This window comes from Myodes glareolus, chromosome 7 (assembly GCF_982192425.1).
Source record: "Myodes glareolus chromosome 7, mMyoGla1.1, whole genome shotgun sequence".
Classification (NCBI taxonomy): Eukaryota; Metazoa; Chordata; class Mammalia; order Rodentia; family Cricetidae; genus Myodes; species Myodes glareolus.
In genome coordinates, this window is record NC_142032.1 from 80,798,436 (window position 1) to 80,817,594 (window position 19,159).

At 44.0% G+C, this 19,159-nt stretch overlaps 1 protein-coding gene across 1 annotated transcript in view; it reads right to left on the reverse strand.

Annotated features, from left to right (window-relative positions):
- Positions 1-11,232: 11,232 nt before the first annotated feature.
- Lcmt1 (leucine carboxyl methyltransferase 1) overlaps positions 11,233-19,159 on the reverse strand; it is a 61,061-nt gene continuing 53,134 nt past the window's right edge. The window contains exons 9-11 of the mRNA XM_048460337.3: positions 18,641-18,732; positions 13,228-13,325; positions 11,233-11,449 (exon numbers count right to left, since the gene is read on the reverse strand). Of these exons, the coding sequence (XP_048316294.1) occupies positions 11,427-11,449; positions 13,228-13,325; positions 18,641-18,732 (213 nt within the window). The 3' untranslated portion in view covers positions 11,233-11,426. The remainder of the gene's footprint in view (positions 11,450-13,227; positions 13,326-18,640; positions 18,733-19,159) is intronic.

The window sequence follows — 19,159 nt, forward strand, 5'->3', positions numbered from 1 at the left end:
GCCTAGGTAAGGTTATCATGAGTTCGAAGCCAGCCTGGACTACATAGCGAATCTCAGAGCAGCCTGAGCTGCATAGTGAGACTCTATTTGGAAAACAAACAAATAAATCCAGATGTGTGGAAGCACATCTGTAATCACCACAGTGAGAGGCAGAGGCAGGAGAGCCTGCTGGAGCTACATCATAAGTTCAGAGCTAGCCTGAGCTACGGAAGAGCCTGTCCTGAGGGGCAGGGAGAGAAAGGCGAAAGGAAGGAAAGCAACAAAATAACAATGAAGCCAGTTCATAAAACAGAAGGTGCCAAATGATTCCATTTAGGCAAACTGAATGCAGATTCAATATGGGACTGCCTACACAGAGAGGTGTCTGAACATGGTGGCCTGTGACCAGTCAGCACCTTTGAATGGTACAAAATAGGTATTTTAAATTGTACCGAAGGCTAATCTAAACGGATGCCATGCACAGTAGCGTATGGTGTTAGCGCCTTCTTATCCACCCTACGCACCACAGAGCCAGAATTAGGGAAACACAGCAAAATGATATTTAGTGTATTAGTTATAATTACAAGATTGCAATAACATTGAAGGTTTAGTGATTCAGACTCCGGCTCCTCGCAGCTCCTCTTTTGTTTGTCGCTTTGCTTTGAGAGTTTCCCCAGGTAGCTCGCTCTGGCCTGCACTTGCGATGTCTGGCCTCAGCTCTTGAGTGCTGGGATTGCAGAGACACCGCACCTACCAACCTATACCTATTTAAAAGTTCTTTGACATTTTACATATATATATATATATATATAATGAATTGTGGTCATTTTTAACCCCTATCTCTGACTCTAACCCCCCTTTCTGATGAACCCGTTCTTCTTCCTCCAAAGCCCCACTTTTGCTTTCATGTCTTTGTAACTCACTAGGTTATTATAATTAGGGGTGCTTGCAGGAGTATGCGTAGGAGATTATTTACTGGAACATGGGAACTGTCAGTGGCTACACCACCGAAGGGAAGGATCCCTCTGTCCCTGGCACCTACTAACCACCAATAGCTCCTCAGAGAGGGACAAGTGACCTAGTCACTGTTCTACTGCTATGAAGAAACAGCAAGACCAAGGCAGCTTATGAAAGAAAGCACTTAATGGGGGGCTTGCTTACAGTTTCAGAGGGTTACCACGAACATCGTTGTGGAAAGCGTGTTGTCAGGCAGACAGACGTGGCACTTTGACCACTTATGAGTGTCTGCCTTAATCTTCAACCACTGATAAGGAAGTTGCTCTAAGGCATGCTGAGAACAGCACTAATTTATAGCTAGAAAGGTAACTATTTAGAAAGCAAACGGACACATCCACTTAGCCAAACAACGACCGTAGGAGCTCCCTCTAGAGTTTATTACTCCCCTAATCACAGGCCTTTGAGAACATCAGAGGAGGGCAAGGGCCTGTGGCTCGGGAAGTCATGAAGAAAACCGGAGCAACTGAGAGAAATTAGTGATTGCCATGGTTTAAGGAGGAGCTGTGAGGGGAAAGGAATGGTTGGGGCCATAAGGAAGACCCGGAGGGATCGTTGGACAATGGAAATCGTCTGTGTCCTGACTGTACCATTGTGCTACAGTTTCTTAGTTTACCAACAGGCACGGTGGCTCTCACTCAGGAGGCAGAGATGAGCAGGCCTATGTGAATTTGGCCAGTCTTGTCTACACAGCAAGTGCCAGGCCGGCCAGGGCTACATAGTAGCACCTGTTCTAAAAGCAATAACAGCAACAAAAATACCTTGGATATCATTACCATTGGTCGAGAGCTGAGTGTGAAGGCCTCCTCAGTTCTGACACTCCCGAAGCCAAGACAGGAAGATTGTGAGTTTGAGGCCAGCCTGGGCTATGTAGAAAGATCTGATCTCAACAAACCAACAGAACGATGTTACCACCAGGAGAAATGAGTAAAGGTTACACAAGCTTTCTCTGAATCTTTTCTTACAAATGCACGCCATGTGTAATTATTTCCAAATGAAAGCCTGATTTGGAGAAGATAACCCAAATTTCATTTAAAATGCAAAACACATGAAGCACACAAAAACAAACGATTAAAATGAAATCAGGATAATATTTGCCCACAATGGAAGCAGGCCTAATTGACTCTGTAATTCGGAGAGTCCCCATACATTATTAAAGGTAACCCAGATTTTAATCAGGTGAGGAGGAGGAGGAGGAGGAGGAGGAGGAGGAGGAGGAGAAGAGGAGGAGGAGGAGGAGGAGGAGGAGGAGGGGAGGAGGAGGAGGAGGAGGAGGAGGAGGAGGAGGAGGAGGAGGAGGAGGAGGAGAAGGAGAAGGAGAAGGAGAAGGAGAAGGAGAAGGAGAAGGAGAAGGAGAAGGAGAAGGAGAAGGAGAAGGAGAAGGAGAAGGAGAAGGAGAAGGAGAAGGAGAAGGAGAAGGAGAAGGAGAAGGAGAAGGAGAAGGAGAAGGAGAAGGAGAAGGAGAAGGAGAAGGAGAAGGAGAAGGAGAAGAAGAAGAAGAAGAAGAAGAAGAAGAAGAAGAAGAAGAAGAAGAAGAAGAAGAAGTGTGAACCACTACTGACCCTGGAAAGCTTCACAGTGTCTTTCATGACATCTTAGCTTCATTCATGGTTACAGGAACACAAATCTAAAGAATTATTTCTAATCTTAGCCATTCTGACAGGTGTGAGGTGGAATCCCGCTCTTGGGCATATGCCCAAAGGATGGTCCACTGTTCCACAAGGACACTTACACAACTGTGTTCACTGCAGCATTATTTGTAATAGTCAGAAATTGAAAGTAACCTAGATGTCCCTCAACCAAAGAATGGATAAAGAAAATGTGGTACATTTACACAATGGAGTACTACTTAGCTGATAAAAACAATGACATTAGGAAGGTTATTGGCAAACTGATGTAACTAGAAAACACTATCCTGAATGAGGTAACCAGACCCAGAAAAACAAACAGTATGTACTCATTCATAAGCAGATATTAACTGTAAAACAAGAAAGCAACATGTTACAATCCAGAGTCCCAGAGAAGCTAAGTAACAAAGAGGGCTCAAGTTGGGGGTGCATGAATCTCACCGTGAAGGGGAAATAGAATGGATATTGCCAGTAGATGGGGGAAGGGCCTAGAAGGGGGAATGGGGATGGGAACAGGAGGGATTAGGTGGGGGGGAGAGTGGAGGGAGAGAGTACTGGGAGAGACAACTGGAATCTGGGGCATCTCTGGGATAAGCTAGAAACCTAGAGCAATGGAAACCCCTAGGAATCCATGAGTGTGACCCTAGTGAAGACTCCTAGCAATGAAGGATACAGAGCCTGAGTCGGTCATCTTCTAGAACAGGGCAAGACTTCCAGTGGAGAGATTGGTACAGGCTGATATCCAAGGGAGGCCTGCCTGCATCTGAAGAGAAACAGTGGAGGAGTGGATGGAGGTGGGCAGAGGGGAAGGAGGGGGAAACTGGTTGGCATGGAAAAACAAAATAAATAAATACTGGAGAGACAGCTCAGCACTGGCTGCTCTTCCAGAGGTCCTGAGTTCAATTCCCAGCACCCACATGGTGACTCACAACCATCTCTAACTCTAGTTCTGGGGGACCCAACATCCATGGCAAAACATGAATGCACATAAAAATACATAAATAAGTAAAGGATTTCCTTACTACTGAGCTCAGTCCCTTGACCCACATGGTGGAGGCAGAGAACCAACTCTCAAAAGTTGTCCTCTGACCTCCACATGCACACCCACCCATAGACACAAAATAAATAAAATGGTAAACAAAAAAAGATTAAGTATTTACTTTAAAATGTACATGTAATTATGCAGGGGGCGTATTGCATGTAAGTGTAGTGGCCTGAGAAGGCCGGAGACATTGGATTCCCTGGAGCTGGAGTTACAGGCTACTGGGGGCCACCTGACAAGGGTGCTGGGAACTGAACTCATGTCCTCTGGAAGGGCAGTATGTGCTTTTTTCTTCAACCAGTTGGGCATTCTCTTCTTTTTCTTCCTCTCCCCCTTTCCTCCCTTCTTCCCTCTTTCCTTCCTTCCTTCCTTCCTTCCTTCCTTCCTTCCTTCCTTCCTTCCTTCCCTTCCTCCTTCCCTCCCTCCCTCTGCTGCGGGAGCTCCTTCGCTCCTTCAGCCAAAAGCCGCTGAGATACCAGCCCATTGGGGCGTGGTCTCTCTCTCTTTAAAAAAAGCACCGGCTGTCTTCCACTCTCTCTCTGGCTTCCGGCTTCGCTTCCAGCTCCTAGACTCCTTTCCTGATCGCGCAGAGGGGCTGTTGTCTGGGACGGTAATCTGTAAATTTTTTCCCCTTTGAATAAATAACCATTCTATTAACCATAATTTCAAACTGGTGTGGGATTGTTTGTGACTTACGCCTCCCTCCCTCCCTCCCTCCCTCCCTCCCTCCCTCCCTCCCTCCCTCCCTCCCTCCCTCCCTCTCTCCCTCCCTCCCTCCCTCTCTTCCTTGACTCCTGTAACCCAGACTGGCCTCGCTATGTAGCTGAAGATGATCTTGAACTTGTGCTCCTTCTGCCTCTGTTTCCCGAGTACTAGGATTACAGGCACGCACCACAGTGCTCACTTTATGCAGCTTGGTATTTAATGTAATTTTTACATGGTGATAAAGACAAAGAAAACATGTTTTCAAACCACCTTAGTGGAAAACTCGTACTTGCCAGGGGAGTTAGGGGGAGCATCTTTCAGAATGGAAACCACACCCTCCCCCATTACAGTGACCCTGTTTCTCAATTCCCCATGACAGCTTCGGAGATATCTGCTGCAGTGCTATGCATGAAATAAAAAAAAGGGGGAAGTTATAGAACTTACCAACTGTTGGCTGCATTCTGCTACCTCTCAATTAAGAAACACCATACAGGGCACTGCAGACAGGACGCAGTGATTAATGGCACCCACCGACTAATCTTGCAGAGATTCTGGATTCAGTTTCCAGCACCCACCAGGAAGTTCACACTGCCTGTAACTCCAACTTGAGAGGATCAGATGCCCTCTTTTGGCTGCTGTGGGCACTGGATGAATATGGTGCATTTACATATATACAAACAAAACAGTCATACACATAAAATAAAAAAATTTAAGAAAAGAAACACCATACAGTTGAAGAAAATGAGCAGATGCACCAAGGTCTTCCCAATGTTTCTAAGTACTCACTGGTCTTGTTTAAGCCAGAGTAAAAGACTGCAGTGAAGACAGGAGCCAAGTGGGAAAAGAGTTGGGTAATGGGGTTGGGGGTACAGAACAGGGGTGAAGGCCTGGAGATGGGTAAAGCAGAGTTTCTCAGACTCTTCGAAAAACACCCCTCTAAGAAGGCATTAGACATTGTTCTCAGTCACCCATAACACCACACAGACACATCTGTTTACAGTCTTAGGAAGGATATTCTTAGTGAGCGTTGTAATAACCACCCCTCAAGAAACGGTTTTTCCCTCCCCCATTCTTCTTTTATTGAAATTTTATTTTCTTATACACTATATTCAGATTATGGTTTCTCCTCCCACAGATCCACCAAGATCCTCTCCACCTCCCCTCCTATCTGAAGTCATGCCTTTCCTGTCTCTCCTTAAAAAGCAAACAGGCATCTAAAGAATAATAATAAAGTAAGATAAACCCCAAAATCAAACAAACTGGAATAAGACAAAACTAACAGAAAAAATAGCCAAAGGAAAAAAAAATACAAGAAACACACATAGACATAGAGATATATGCGTTTGTACATACAGGAAACCCACAAAACCAGAAAACCTGAAGTCATAATATATGCACAAAGAACTGTGTGTGTGTGTGTGTGTGTGTGTGTGTGTGTGTGTGTGTGTGTCTTGTTCAGAAAGTCTTTTCCTGTGTCAATGACTTGAAGCCTATTCCCCATTTTCTCTTCTGTCAGATTTAAAGTATCTTATGTTGAGGTCTTTGATCCATTTGGAGTTCCATTTTGTGTAGGGTGATAAATACGGATCTATCTTCTTTCTTCCACATGCAGCCATCCAGTTTGATCATCACTAGTTGTTGAAGATGCTGTATTGTTGGGGACTGTAGACCATCAGACCCTGAATTTTCTATGACCCTGCCTGCCGGAATAAACAATTTGTTTTCCTATGCTTGCAGCTGCACTGAGCAAGCAACCTGATGGCAGGGGAGTGGTTTCTGGTGGCTTGTAGCTGAAGAATCCCCAGAGCTAGGGTGTGGCCATTGGTCAGGGAGGGCACTATATAAGCTGCCTTGGAACACAATAAAGTTGGCATACTTGGTATTCTTGTTTCAAGGATGACCCGTGTCTCTGTCTGTGTGTGTGTACTTCAATCTCTAGGCCCTTGTCCAACTCAAGAACCATCCCATAGTGCAGGTGCAGGCATAGTATCATAGTACACGTAGTACAGGCGCTACAGGACCATAGTACACGTAGTAGTACAGACATTACACTGTATTAGTCAGAGATCTCAAGAGTACCGGAGATGATAGAATAGATAGATAGACAGATAGACAGACAGGTAGAGAGGTAGACAGATAGACAGATAGGTAGGTAGGTAGGTAGAAAGAAAGAAAGAAAGAAAGAAAGAAAGAAAGAAAGAAAGAAAGAAAGAAAGAAAGAAAGAAAGAAAGATTGATTGATTATATGGCTGTCCGTCTGCCTGTGAATGGAAGTTCTAAAAATCCAGTAGTTGTTCAGTCTACCAGGCTGGATGTCTCAGTTTGTCTTCAGTATACACTGGAATCCCAAAGAAATAGGCTCAAACGCCAGTGAAGGAATGAACTTGCTAGTAAGGGCAAGAGCAAGCAGGCAAGGAGAAAAAGCTTTTTTTTTCCATATTCTTGTATAGGCTTCTAGCAGAAGTCATGACCCAGATTAAAGGCAGGTCTTCTACCTCAAAAGGTCTGGATTAAAGGTGCATCTTCCCATCTCAAAGGATGGAATTGAAATTAAGCAAATTTCCCTCTTTAAGCAAAAATCTCTCACAGATGTGTACCATTTCGGGCTTTAGTTAATTCCAGATGTAGTCAAATTGACAACCAAGAATAGCCATATAAATAGGTATGGAGAGAGTGGACAACTTTGTCTTGTTCTTGATTTCAGTGGAAATGCTTTAGGTTTCTATCTAGGGTGATGTTGGGCATGGGCTTGCTGTAAATTGCTTCTTTTATTTTGTGGTGTGTCCCTGTATCCCTAATCTTCCCAGGACTTTTATCATGAAGGTCTGTTGGATTTTGTCAAGGGCCTTTTCTGCATTCCACGAGATGATCATGTGGTTTTTGTCTTTCAGTATTTTTATGTGGTGAATTACATCTACTGATTTACATATGTTGAGCCATCCTGGCACCTCTGGGATGAGGTCTACTTGGTTATGGTGAATGATCTTTTTGATGTGTTCTTAGATGCAGTTTACAAGTACTTTATTGAGAATTTTTGCATATATGTTTATAAGGGAAATTGGTCTGTAATTTTCTTCATTGAGTCTTTATGTGGTTTAGGCATCAGAATAACTTTAGCCTCATGGAAAGAACTAGGCAATGTTCCATTTGTATCTATTTTGTGCAATGATTTAAGGAGTACTGGCAAAGAAGAAATAAAACGAACATGTTAGGCTCCTGACTTTTAGCTAGGTCCTATCTAGGTGGGAGATAGGACCAAGGCTGGAGACAAGACCTACCCATTCCATCACTGACTGATGCCAACCTACAGTGAGGGGGGAGAGCATAGTGTCTACTCCTGAAGTGCACAAACGCACATGTGAAGAGATGGCAAGTTGGCGATATGACCTGGAGGATGCAGCTCTTGCCATGCCAAACCTGATGACTCACCTGATCCCTGGTACCCTCTGGAAAGAACCAACTTCCAAAGTTTGTCTTCTAACCTCCACACACACTCACACAATCCTAAAACCATGGTCTTTAAAAATGAAAGTCTTTTCAAAGCAGAACAGTTGTTTCCTGAATGATTGTTGGACTCTTCAAGATGAACTGAATGCTGCAACAGCTACCTCTTGGCTTTAGATTGTTCCTTCACAGAATCCATGTCTGAATATACGATAAACAAATCTTAGGTGCCATATTTGCCCGGTCCTAGCAGTGTTTCATCTCCTAGTCTCGGTACCCTAGTTATACTTTCTCTTGCACTTGGCACTTGGCAGGGCAGCTACATTTGCCACAGCAGGACAATATGCATCTTATTGTGACGTTTCCCAAGACAATGTTCCTTTTGTCATTGTGCTTCTGCAACTGAGGTTGAAGAGTTACCATATTCAAGGCTGAAAATTATACTGTTCAGATTCAGCCTTATTAGTCAAAGTTTAAAATATAAAACTATGAAATACATGCTTCAACAAATGTAAAATTGATTTTCATTCAGTTTTGTTGCTAATACCTGGTCATTTGTACCTTGCTTTTCAAAAGGAGTCAGAAAATAAGGAGGTTCAAACCCCTAATCCTGGCAACTGGTAGGCCAAACCCTGCATTACAGTAGTAAGTCTGAAACCAGCTGGGACATGAGACCTTATTTCAAAGACATCTGAAGAGTTTGAAAGTCCTACTTCATGGAGTGCATGGCACTGCCCCTAAATGGAGCTGAGTAGCCATTTCTCCTAAGCTTGCAGGTTTAGTCGTCTACAGAGTCTCCATTCTTATAGATTTGCCGCATTTCTTTTGGTATCAGTGCTATTAGCTGGATGTTGCCTCAAGAAAAGAAAAAAAAAAGGCTTTTTTTATGCTGGTGATGTAGAGCCTGAGGCACAGCTACACTGAGAGTTAAATGGACACAGATGCCATGTCCATTTGCCTCTGGCCATACTGGAAGAAAGACCTTTATGAGAAGCGCAGAATGTCACACTTTATGTTACATTTGGGAACCTGATACGTAAGACAGGCTCCTGGAATGACTGCAGAGGTCTGTGAGTTAGCAAATAGCACATCTGTGGACAATCGTCACATTCCACTGTCCACATCTATTCAACTGGAGGATGGTTCTCAGAAGACAGAACAGCAGCCAACCAGGTTGGTGGAAACCCCTTTGCCCCCTGGATGTATTTAAAAAACTGAATTGAAGCCAGGCAATGGTGGCATATACCTTTTGAATACCAGCACCCGGGAGGCAGAGACAGGTGGATCTATGTGAGTTTGAGGTCAGCCTGGTCTACAAGAGCCAGTTCCAGAACAGGCTCCAAAGCTACAGAGAAACCTATCCCAAAAACCAAAAAAATAAAAAATAAATAAAAATTTAAAAAAACAAACCAACAAACAAAAAAACTGAATTAAGTCATATTTTATTTCTTAATGTTTGTCTTTAATATTTTATATCATTAAAATTTATAGTAAAAGTTTTAAAAACTGAAAAAGTCTTGCACGATGGTGCACAACTTTAACTCCAACGTGTGTGTATACACACACACACACACATATATATAGTGAGAACTTGGTCTCAAAAACTAAGTACTTAAAACATTAAAAATGAAAAAGCTATGCTATGTCTTAGTTTGGGTTTTACTGCTGTGAAGAGACACCATAATTATAGCAAAACATTTCATTGGGGCTGGCTCTCAGTTCAGAGGTTTAGTCCATTATCATCATGGTGGGAAGCATGGCGGCATGCAGGCAGACATGGTGCTGGAGAAGGACCTGGGAGTTCTACGTCTGGATTTGCAGACAGCACGAAGAGAATGCTACTCTGGGTGTGGCTTGAGCATCTGACACACTTCCTTCAACTAAACTACGTCGACTCCAGCAAGGCCACCTCTTAATAGTGTCATTTTCCTATGAGCCTATGGGATCCATTTTCTTTCAAATTATCACAGGCTGCAAAAACAATGCCCACATTTACCAGTGATGATGTGCCTTTATGTTTATTCCATTCCTTATCTTATTAAATCACAGACTTGCTCCACTAAACTGAGTTTCTCGCTATGGCCCTGGGTTCCATATACACTGTGTTAAAAATATTTAAGAAAACAAGACACACCATTCCAAACCCAAGACCTTCCTGTCCTGAGATTGAAAGGTGACCAGAAAGGAAAAGCCTTCTCTTGGGCAACTCACTTTCTTTTCAGGCTGTCTAAAGGCACCCACTCCAGTGACAGGCGCACCACAGGCGGAGCAAAGCTGAGTGTTCGGGGAATACTGGTTCCAAGTGGAGCAGGGAACTGTGACCTCAGCTGAGGACCATGTCAGAGCTTCCCCACAGCCATGCGTATTCATGCAGCTCCAGCATCAGGCTGAAGTTCTTTTTTTCCCCTAAACTGTGGGGCCCTAATCTGCAGCATGACTGTATTAATCTTGTTACTGTTGCCGTGGCTTATCATAACTCCAGAGCCTGAAAAATGCCACACACTTATTTACTTATGGTTCTGGAGGTCAGACAGAAGAAAGCCGTAACTTCAGTCTGTCAAGTTTTTGAGGGTGTATGGGGATGAGAGGCATCTTTCTGGGCACTCCCGGCCTTTTAAAAGCCTTAATTTTTATTAGTTTTAGTAATGTATGTATGTGTGCACCCATGTGTGGGTGTGTGCAAGTGAGTGCAGGTGCCCACAGAGAATGGGGACTTCAGATTCCCGGAGCTGGAGTGACAGGTAGTCGGGAGCCACCCAGTATGGGTGCTGGGAACTGGACTTGGTTCCTCTGCAAGAACAGTATGTGTTCTTAACCTCTGAGTCATCACTCCAGCCTCTTGTCTCTGTTAGCTTCTAGAAATCACTTATATTCCTTATCTTTTGGCCTTTTCCACCATCTTCAAAACCCATCGCTCCGCAATCTCCTTCAGTCAATGTCTACTGTCTGGCTGTGTCTTCTTGTCTGGCTCATGTGGATCCTTGTGATTGCATCAGAGCCCCAGATGACCCCTAACAACCTTGTTTTGAGACCCTTATCTTAATCTCATTGGCCAAAAGCCCATTTGCCACAGAAGGCGACATGTATACAGGTTCCAAGCAGCCAGGGTGTGTAAGGAGGAATTACACAACCTCTATGGCAACTGGAATGAACGAGGCAAGGCAGCAGGCTAGCCCAGCCAAGACAGCAGCAACAGCACAGAAGAGCTCCAGCATCTGTGGCAGGTCAAGGGTCAGGGTCCATGAGGTGCTGCAATAAAGAGCACAGGGAGGAGTAAATTCCCAAATGGATTCTGACTCACAGGGCAAACCAAGGTCCAAAGATGCAGGCTCCAGGGTTTTAGTTGCCATGGATGTGAACCCTGGTCCACGCCACAGAGTAAAGAATGTCAACAGACACCAGCGAAGTCTGACACACAGACAAATGGCAAGTGAGATTTATTTAAACAATGATAAGTGACAGGAACAGGATCTGGTGTGACCACCTTTGTAACCAAGGGTTCTGGATATGCAACAGGGCCAACAATAGAGATGACACTACCCATCCCTCAGGGGCCCAGGGCAGTCCCTCGGCTAGAGACTTCGACTTCGACCTCAGCACGAACCTTCAACAGATTAATAGGTTATCTCCTTCAAACCTAAGGGGAGGAAACAGATACAGTCAGATGCCTGTGGCGGAGAACAGGAACTAGGGGTGGGGGCGGGCACGACACTGCTACATGCCCAAGTGCTGGCCCCGGGCACCAGCACAGCTCGCCGCTGGACCTCGTATTCTTCCTGTGTGAAACGAGATTTCAGAAGAAAGTGAGAGGTCAAGCTAGCTTTTGTTTATGGGTGGTTTAAAATGGACTAAGAAAGCATTTCATAACAATTTATGGGCTCTCAGCAGTAAATGTCCAAAATCTACCTGCTAACTGCTGACCTTTGAACAAACACAGAGCTGGTTCTTCACTATGTGCTGATACACTGAAGAAGCCTCTGACACTAAAACGTTTATTATCCCAGCCTGGGCGTGCTGGTGCCTATCTGTAAACACGCACTCGGGAGGCTGGAGCAGGAGGCCAGCCTGGGTTTCAGACCTCCTTGTTCCCAAAGCACACCAAAAACAGAAGCAGTTCAACTCACTGTTTAACGACAGGTAACTTAAACCCACTAGAAACCTGCAATTTCCAAATCTTGAGAAGCTTAAATACATTCAGACACAGTCTTGTGAGAGAATTTAATACAATTATGTTCTTCGAGAAGTTTGGTGGCAAGGGAGAAAATGCTTATGTCACATGATTAAATTGAAAAAACTCAGAAGTGCAGTTATAGGAACATGTAAAGTCGGCTCTACTGGAGATAAGATCAGAGTTCAGCAAAGGGGCAGAGGGTGCAGAACAGGGCAGTGCCACACTCTCTTTATAGTTTTGCTGCTTTCACATGCATGAGGTTCCTGGGGCACAGCTGGAACTCCGGTAGGCCAAAGTAGGAGGAATGTCAAGTTTAAGACCAGGCTGCTTTACAAGTCTCAAAGAATCAAACAAAGAAGGTAAATAAATAAACTATATATGAGTGTGTATAAATATATTTTTTAAATAAAGTACCCAGAACGCAGCGGAGGAAGCGTCACGAGAGGCTGCCTGAGACCAGCCCACAGGCAGAGCCTCTGTGCTCTGCTTTTCCAAGTTCCCCAAGTTCCAACTACAATTCCTTTATTATCAGAGGAGATTCTAATATAAAACACAACAATAAAGTAATTTCCACCCAAGACCATGTTGGAAGAACTCTGTAGGCTGCCAGCAGTCACTCGGATCATATTGTGAGAAGCTGGAAGGCACTGGGGACCTGGAATCTAATGTGGTCTTGGTGGGCTGTTCTGCTCAGGAATAACCAGGCCCTGGGAAGCAAGAGCAACTGGGGCAGGAGTCAGCGGAGGCTGGGTCCAAACCTGAGAGCCAGGTGCTCAGGTCCCTCCTTGAACCTCGAGGTCTTGCATGCCTCTGTCAGGAAACTACGCCTCAACCCTAGAGAGAGGAGGGGGAAACTGCCCTGGAAGCTGAGTGGGTCTTTTAGAAACCAAACGATCCATGTGTTAGCATCCAGCAAACATGGCTAGGAGCTGGTGAAAGGGCAAACGCTGGTTATTTTTATTAAGATTATTACTTTCAACTCTCAAGGTTTTCAACCTTCCAAAATGCAGAAATCCTACGGCAGGCCTGACAAGGGCTGACTAGCTGTTTGAGGATTTGTGGTTGAGACAGTTTGCCGAATTCTGTGCTATAAAAACCTGGAAGAACAAATGATGACTTCTCTGGACACTCTGTGGGCATGCATCCATGTTTCTCTACTTCTCTGAACCTGAACTGCCTGGTGCGCCTTTCATTCTTGGGAGCCGCTGTCCTGCCTCCCGCCAGGCGGCAGAGGCCTCTCTTACCCAGCTCCTGGCCTCCGCGGGTGGCCCAGCACAGGCAGTAGTGCCGCATGAGCTGCTCCAGAAGCTCCAGTTCATCCAGGAACTCGAGGGATTCTATTCTGTGCAGAAGTCAGAGTGGGAGATGGAGATCGCAGTCAGGAGGGAAGATGCTAGTCCACAGTAATGACATGCTCATGATACCACATGGAAAGAACTTGGATACAGAACATGCTGTGGCTAAGAAAAAATGGGGGAAATGGAAGGTCTGGAGAAATGGCTCAGCTAAGTTAAGGGCGCTTGCTGCTCTTCCAGAGGATCCAGGTTCAATTTTCAGCACCCACTCACATGAGGCTCACAACTGTACTTAACTCCAGTTCCCGGGGATCTGGCTCCCTCTTTTGGCCTCTGGGGATACCAGGCACATAGGCAAAACACTCATACGCAAATAGAGCCATATGTATCACCATAGAAGCATTATTTGTCATACATAGTCAGAACCTGGAAACACCCTAAATGCCCCTCGACCGAGAAATGAATAAAGAAAACGTGGTAATTTATAAATTGGAATACTTGAAATTTTGACATCTTGAAATTTTCAGGCAAATGGATGGATCTAGAAAAAAACATATTGAGTGAGGTAACCCAGACCCAGAAAGACAAATATCATATGTACTCACTCATAAGTGGCTTTTAGACATAAAGCAAAGAAAAACCAGGCTACAGTCCACAACCCCAAAGAACCTACACAACAAAGAGGACCCAAGAGAGACATACATGGATCTTATAGGAAGGAGAAAAAGACAAGATCTTCTGAGTAAATTGGGAGTGTGGGGGTCATGGGAGAGGGTAGAAGGGGGAGGGGAGGAAGGGAGAGGAGCAGAGAAAATGTACAGCTCAATAAAAACAATAGGAAAAAAAAAAGAAGTATGATGTACCAGCCACGGGAAAGCTGAGAAGGGATCAAAAGAAAAAAAAAGATAAATTTAAAATAAGATTTATTATCTTTAAAGACATTTAGGAATATGTCTTTAAATATTTAAATAAAGACTCATCCTAAATTGTTCCATGGCAAACACTACAAAGAAAATCAATTACAAGAAAAATTACAAGTTGTTAAGCCATAAGAATTGTTTGTAAAAAAAAAATGCTCACACACATAAAATTAAAATAAATTTTCAAAAAGAATGAATTCAGAAAGTTTAGCTCAGGGGAACAGTACACACTTAGAATGTGCAGTCTTGAAGAAAGGAGAAGGAGGGTAAGGAAGGAATGGGAAGAAAGGGGGGCAGGAGAACAAGGAAGGGTGAGTGGAGAAAGGAAAAGGAGGAAGAAGAGGAAGGGTTACCTTAAAGGTCAAGACAAATGAACTAGAAAGGTATCTGGAATGCTAATGGCAAAGGACAACTTTCTTTGCCCTGCAACTCTATAGAGTTCTAGAACTTCAGCATGAAAAACTTTCATAATAATTTAAAAGAAGAAAAGATCAGTACAATAGAAAAGAAAAACAAGAGGTCTTCGAATTCATTTACGAGAAAACAAATATAAATGAAAACACAAGATAGTTGTCTTAAGACCTCTATTGCTGTGATGAAAGACCATGGCCAAAAGCAACTTGGGGAGGAGAGGATTTATTCAGCTCACACTTCCTCATTGCTGTTCAGCACCAAAGGAAGTTAGAACAGGAACTCAAACAGAGCAGGAACCTGGAGGCAGGAGCTGATGCAGAGGCCATGGAAGGGTGCTGCTTACTGACTTGCTCAGCCTGCTTATAGAATCCAGGACTCAGAGATGGTACACACCCACAATGGACTAGGCCCCATCTCATAAACCTCTAATTAACAAAATGCCCTACAGGCCAGCCTATAGCCTGATCTTATGGAGGCATTTCTCTATCCTTCCCTCCTCTTAGATGACTTTCGCTTGTGTTAAGTGGACATAAAACTAGCCAGAACAGTAGTTTTTCAACACTCAGACAAAGACTGAAAGCTGAACACAGAAGAAAAGGCATTTACTCAACTGCTAGCAATATGACAAAACAGGACGCCTCCCCTGAAGGCATTTTAGCCTCTTTCAACACAAAGAAAGAACATCCTCTAATCCTGTGATTAATCTGCCTCTTTAAGAGCTTACCCTGCATGCAAAGATAAATGGTCAAGAGCATTTCTACAACACTGCAGTTCCAATCTGGTAACAAGCAAAAACTGAACTATAGGAGATCATCTGCATGAACTAAAGCATGAGGTCTCTACAGCCAGACTATATGGGTTAACATGGGATAACTTCCGAGACATACCCTGGAGCATTTCAGACAGGGTGTTTAGCAAGGAATGTGTGCTTAGTATACCACCACAAGTGCAAAGAAGCAGAGTGCACCTGTTTTGGGTGGATGACTCTAAAACTCTGAGGAAAAATAAATATTTTCATTTTATACATGGGTCACCTTAAGTGTTTGTTATAGTAACAGAAAGCTAACTAGTGCAGAAAATTAGCACAGAGAGTAAGACAGGTTTCGCTGCTGCCACAGACCTGATTACTGCATGGTTTTTGGAGATGGGTGCCAAAGGAGCATGAGAAGTGTAGAGAAGGTCAAAATGCTGGTAAAAACCCAGAAAACATGGCAATGCCAGGGAAGTTTAGGGTGGAAATGAAAATGGACTAGGAACTAGATACGAAGTCACTCCGTCACTCTGGGGCAAATAACCTGATTGCATCTTGCCCTGTCAGAGACTGTGTGTGGCAGAGATGAAAAATAATGGACAACAAATTTTTCTGGTGGTAGAGGCTTCAAGTGTGCAAGGCAATGGTATGCAGCAGCAGGATTGTGCACAGTGAGACTCAAAAGCCAGTGCGGCAGAGGAGAAAGATTTGAAAAGAATGCAGTCCAGAAGCTGGAAAAATGCTCATCAGATAAGACTGCTTCCCGCTCTTCCAGAGGACCTGAGTACAGTTCTCAGCACTCACTACAGAGGACACCTGAATTCAGTTCCCAGCACCCAAGTTGGGCAGCTCACAACTATCTGTAAATACAGCTCCGGGGATCCTATGCACTCTTCTGGCCTCCACAAGCACCCATGCAAATAGAGCATACATAGACACAGACAGATGTACATGAATAAAAATACAATTTTAAAAATGGTCTGGTTAGTTTTTATTGCCAACTGGACACAATCAAGGGTTACCCGAGAAGAGAGAACCAGACTGTCCTATGGGTACGTCTGACGGAAGTAGGAGGACCCAGTCCCATGAGCAGTACAATCCCTAGGCAGGTGGCCCTGGGCTGTAAAGAAAGGTAGCTGAGCGTGGACCTGGATAGAATAAGCCAGTAAGCAGCATTCCTCTATGGTCTCTGCTTCAGTTCATGTCTGGAGTTCCTTCCTTGACTTCCTTCAAGGACGGATTACAACCTGGAGGTATAAGCCAAACAAACCCTTTCCTCCCCAAGTTGTTTTTGGTTTGAGTGTTTTATCACAGCTACAGAAAGTATCTAATAGCAAAAAACCAGAACAGGCAGGTTAGATAGAAAAGGAGCCAGTACAGCTGGCTAAAGAAACTAAATGTGCTGCATAGGGATCACAGGTAGGACACCTCGAAGAGTGTCTCGGTCTGCAGGTCCATCCCAGACACCACAGTTCAAAGACATACAGACACAAATGCAAACTTGCCTTGCTTGCATCAGCTGTCTCTCTGAGCTCCTGGCCATGAGAGGACAGTGTGCTCTGCTACATACAATCCACATCCCAAAGTAATGGCGCAGTTAACCATGATGAATCTCCACAGGTGAAGCAAAATGCATCTCTTCTAAGTTGATTTCAGATGTGACATAGTAACAGACACTGACTAACAAAACATCTAGGCACATTACTGAATAAAGTTCCATAAAGGACAAAGAAAAGTCTTAATGAAGGCTCTAGAATGGAGATTAACTAAACACAACTGACAGGACTCAGTACAAATTGTGAAGTTATTCACGAGCCATGAGCTCCTAAGAACAGGCATATTTGGGACCAATTTTGATCCAATATCTCTCGTGCAGACAAGGAAGTGTAGACCCATGTGACATTCAGAGTCAGGAGGCCTGTTCAGGGAGCAAAGGCCATCTCCTGTCACACCTGGTCTCTGTTAGGGTTACATGCCTGCTGTCTACAAAAGACCACGGCTGCATGAGACAAAGGACCGCCCAGAAGGGAGCTATTCTCCCTGTGGCTGATGCTTATCATAGACTCCCCTCTGGCTGCTTAGAATAAATCTGCCAGAGCAACAGCATTATATGTCAGACCAGAGACGTTCAAAACATCACCTCGACACCTATGAAGTGGAAGCTAGCCTGACAAAAAAGAAAAAAAGAAAAAGAAAAAGAAGCTTCCACAAGAATCCATAAATCATCAAGCTATGAGAGCGCACTCTCAAAGCATTCACTGCCCAGATACTTGGACACAAGAAAAACAAACAACACAAAAGAAATGATATTTTTCTAAATGTCAGTAAGATCTAAGGACGAGCAAGTTCAAAAGTTCCTCACATGATCTTGTAACAGACCCCAAACTGAACCTCAAGGTCTCCAAAGGAGAGGGAAGGACGGGTGAGGAAGCACAGGACAGGAAGGACGGGTGAGGAAGCACAGGACAGCTAAGAAATGAACCGAACAGGCAGCAGCGCAGGTCTACGCACGCACAGTGATGCTCCCTAGTACCGACATAAGGGAGATGCTAAAACAGTAAGATACATGACTCACGAGTAAATGCCCCAACTGTCCCTCTTTACATTTCTTTACAATTACCACAATATTGGTTATTGTTATATTGCTATGCAAGCATGTAAACAAAATAGGAAGGGTTCAAGACTTTAATATTACAAATATAAATATGATCCATTAAGCTTTAAAAAGGGAATATGACTTCTGTGACCACGTGTATAGTATGAACCTCTGATTTAGAAACCAGAGTCTATGTATCAATAACTATTTATCTGTGTATAGGATTATTGAGAACATGTCCAACTTGTTAATAAGAGCTAACCGTACCATGTAAATACGTAAGACGTCATGCCTTCAGCATGAAATGGTTTTAGAACAATGACTGTATCTTTCTTTTATAACAAAGAAAGAATCCATTAAAGATGTCATTCGAGGTCTGATCCCTTAGAAGTCATGGGTAACATCATTTCTCTCTAAGACAGGGATTATACAAAGTTTCCATTGCAGAGGTGGCTCTGGGAATTTTCCGGGAGTAACTACTTATTTCAGTTCAAATCATCTGCTTTGGCAAAGGCGCTATCTCAGCCAGTGGCTAATGAGTTACTCTCTCGAGCTTTTACCAATGTTTACCTTATTTCAAAATAAGCCTGGCTAAGGTTAGCCTTGTGTTCACACTAAAGAACACAGACGGTCAGCCTCTCTCTGCCAACCATCTGAAGCCTGGGCTTAGCACTCACATACCTGTTCACCTCTGCCCGTGGAAGCCCACTGTACAGCTCCATCATGTTCACTGCAGATGCTGTCTCCCACCCGTTCAATAGCAGCCGTTCTTTCTGAAAGGGGGTGGAGAGACATGGATGATTCCCAGCATGTACACCTGAGACCGTGAAGCACACAGGATTTCTCTGAGAGTAGTTCTGTTTCAAAAGCCCATGTCTAGTCTCTTTTCTATTCTATATGCACATGCAGATTCTCCTGGGAAAACCCATTAGAGTATAGAGACACAAAGAAAAAAAATTCTCCTACAAACAACAGTTGTTTGTTCGGTTTGATGGCTGGCTGGCTTCAGAGTTTTGTCATGTAGTCTAGGCTGCTTGGGAGCTTGCTAGCCCAGGCTGGTCTCAAACATATGATCTTTCTGCCTCAGTCTACCAAGTGATAGGATCACAGGTGTGAGCAACATGCCACTTAGTAGTCATGTGACACAGTTTATTTAAATGGTGGCAGGTATGGGAGGTTATCTCCAGCAAACAAATGCCC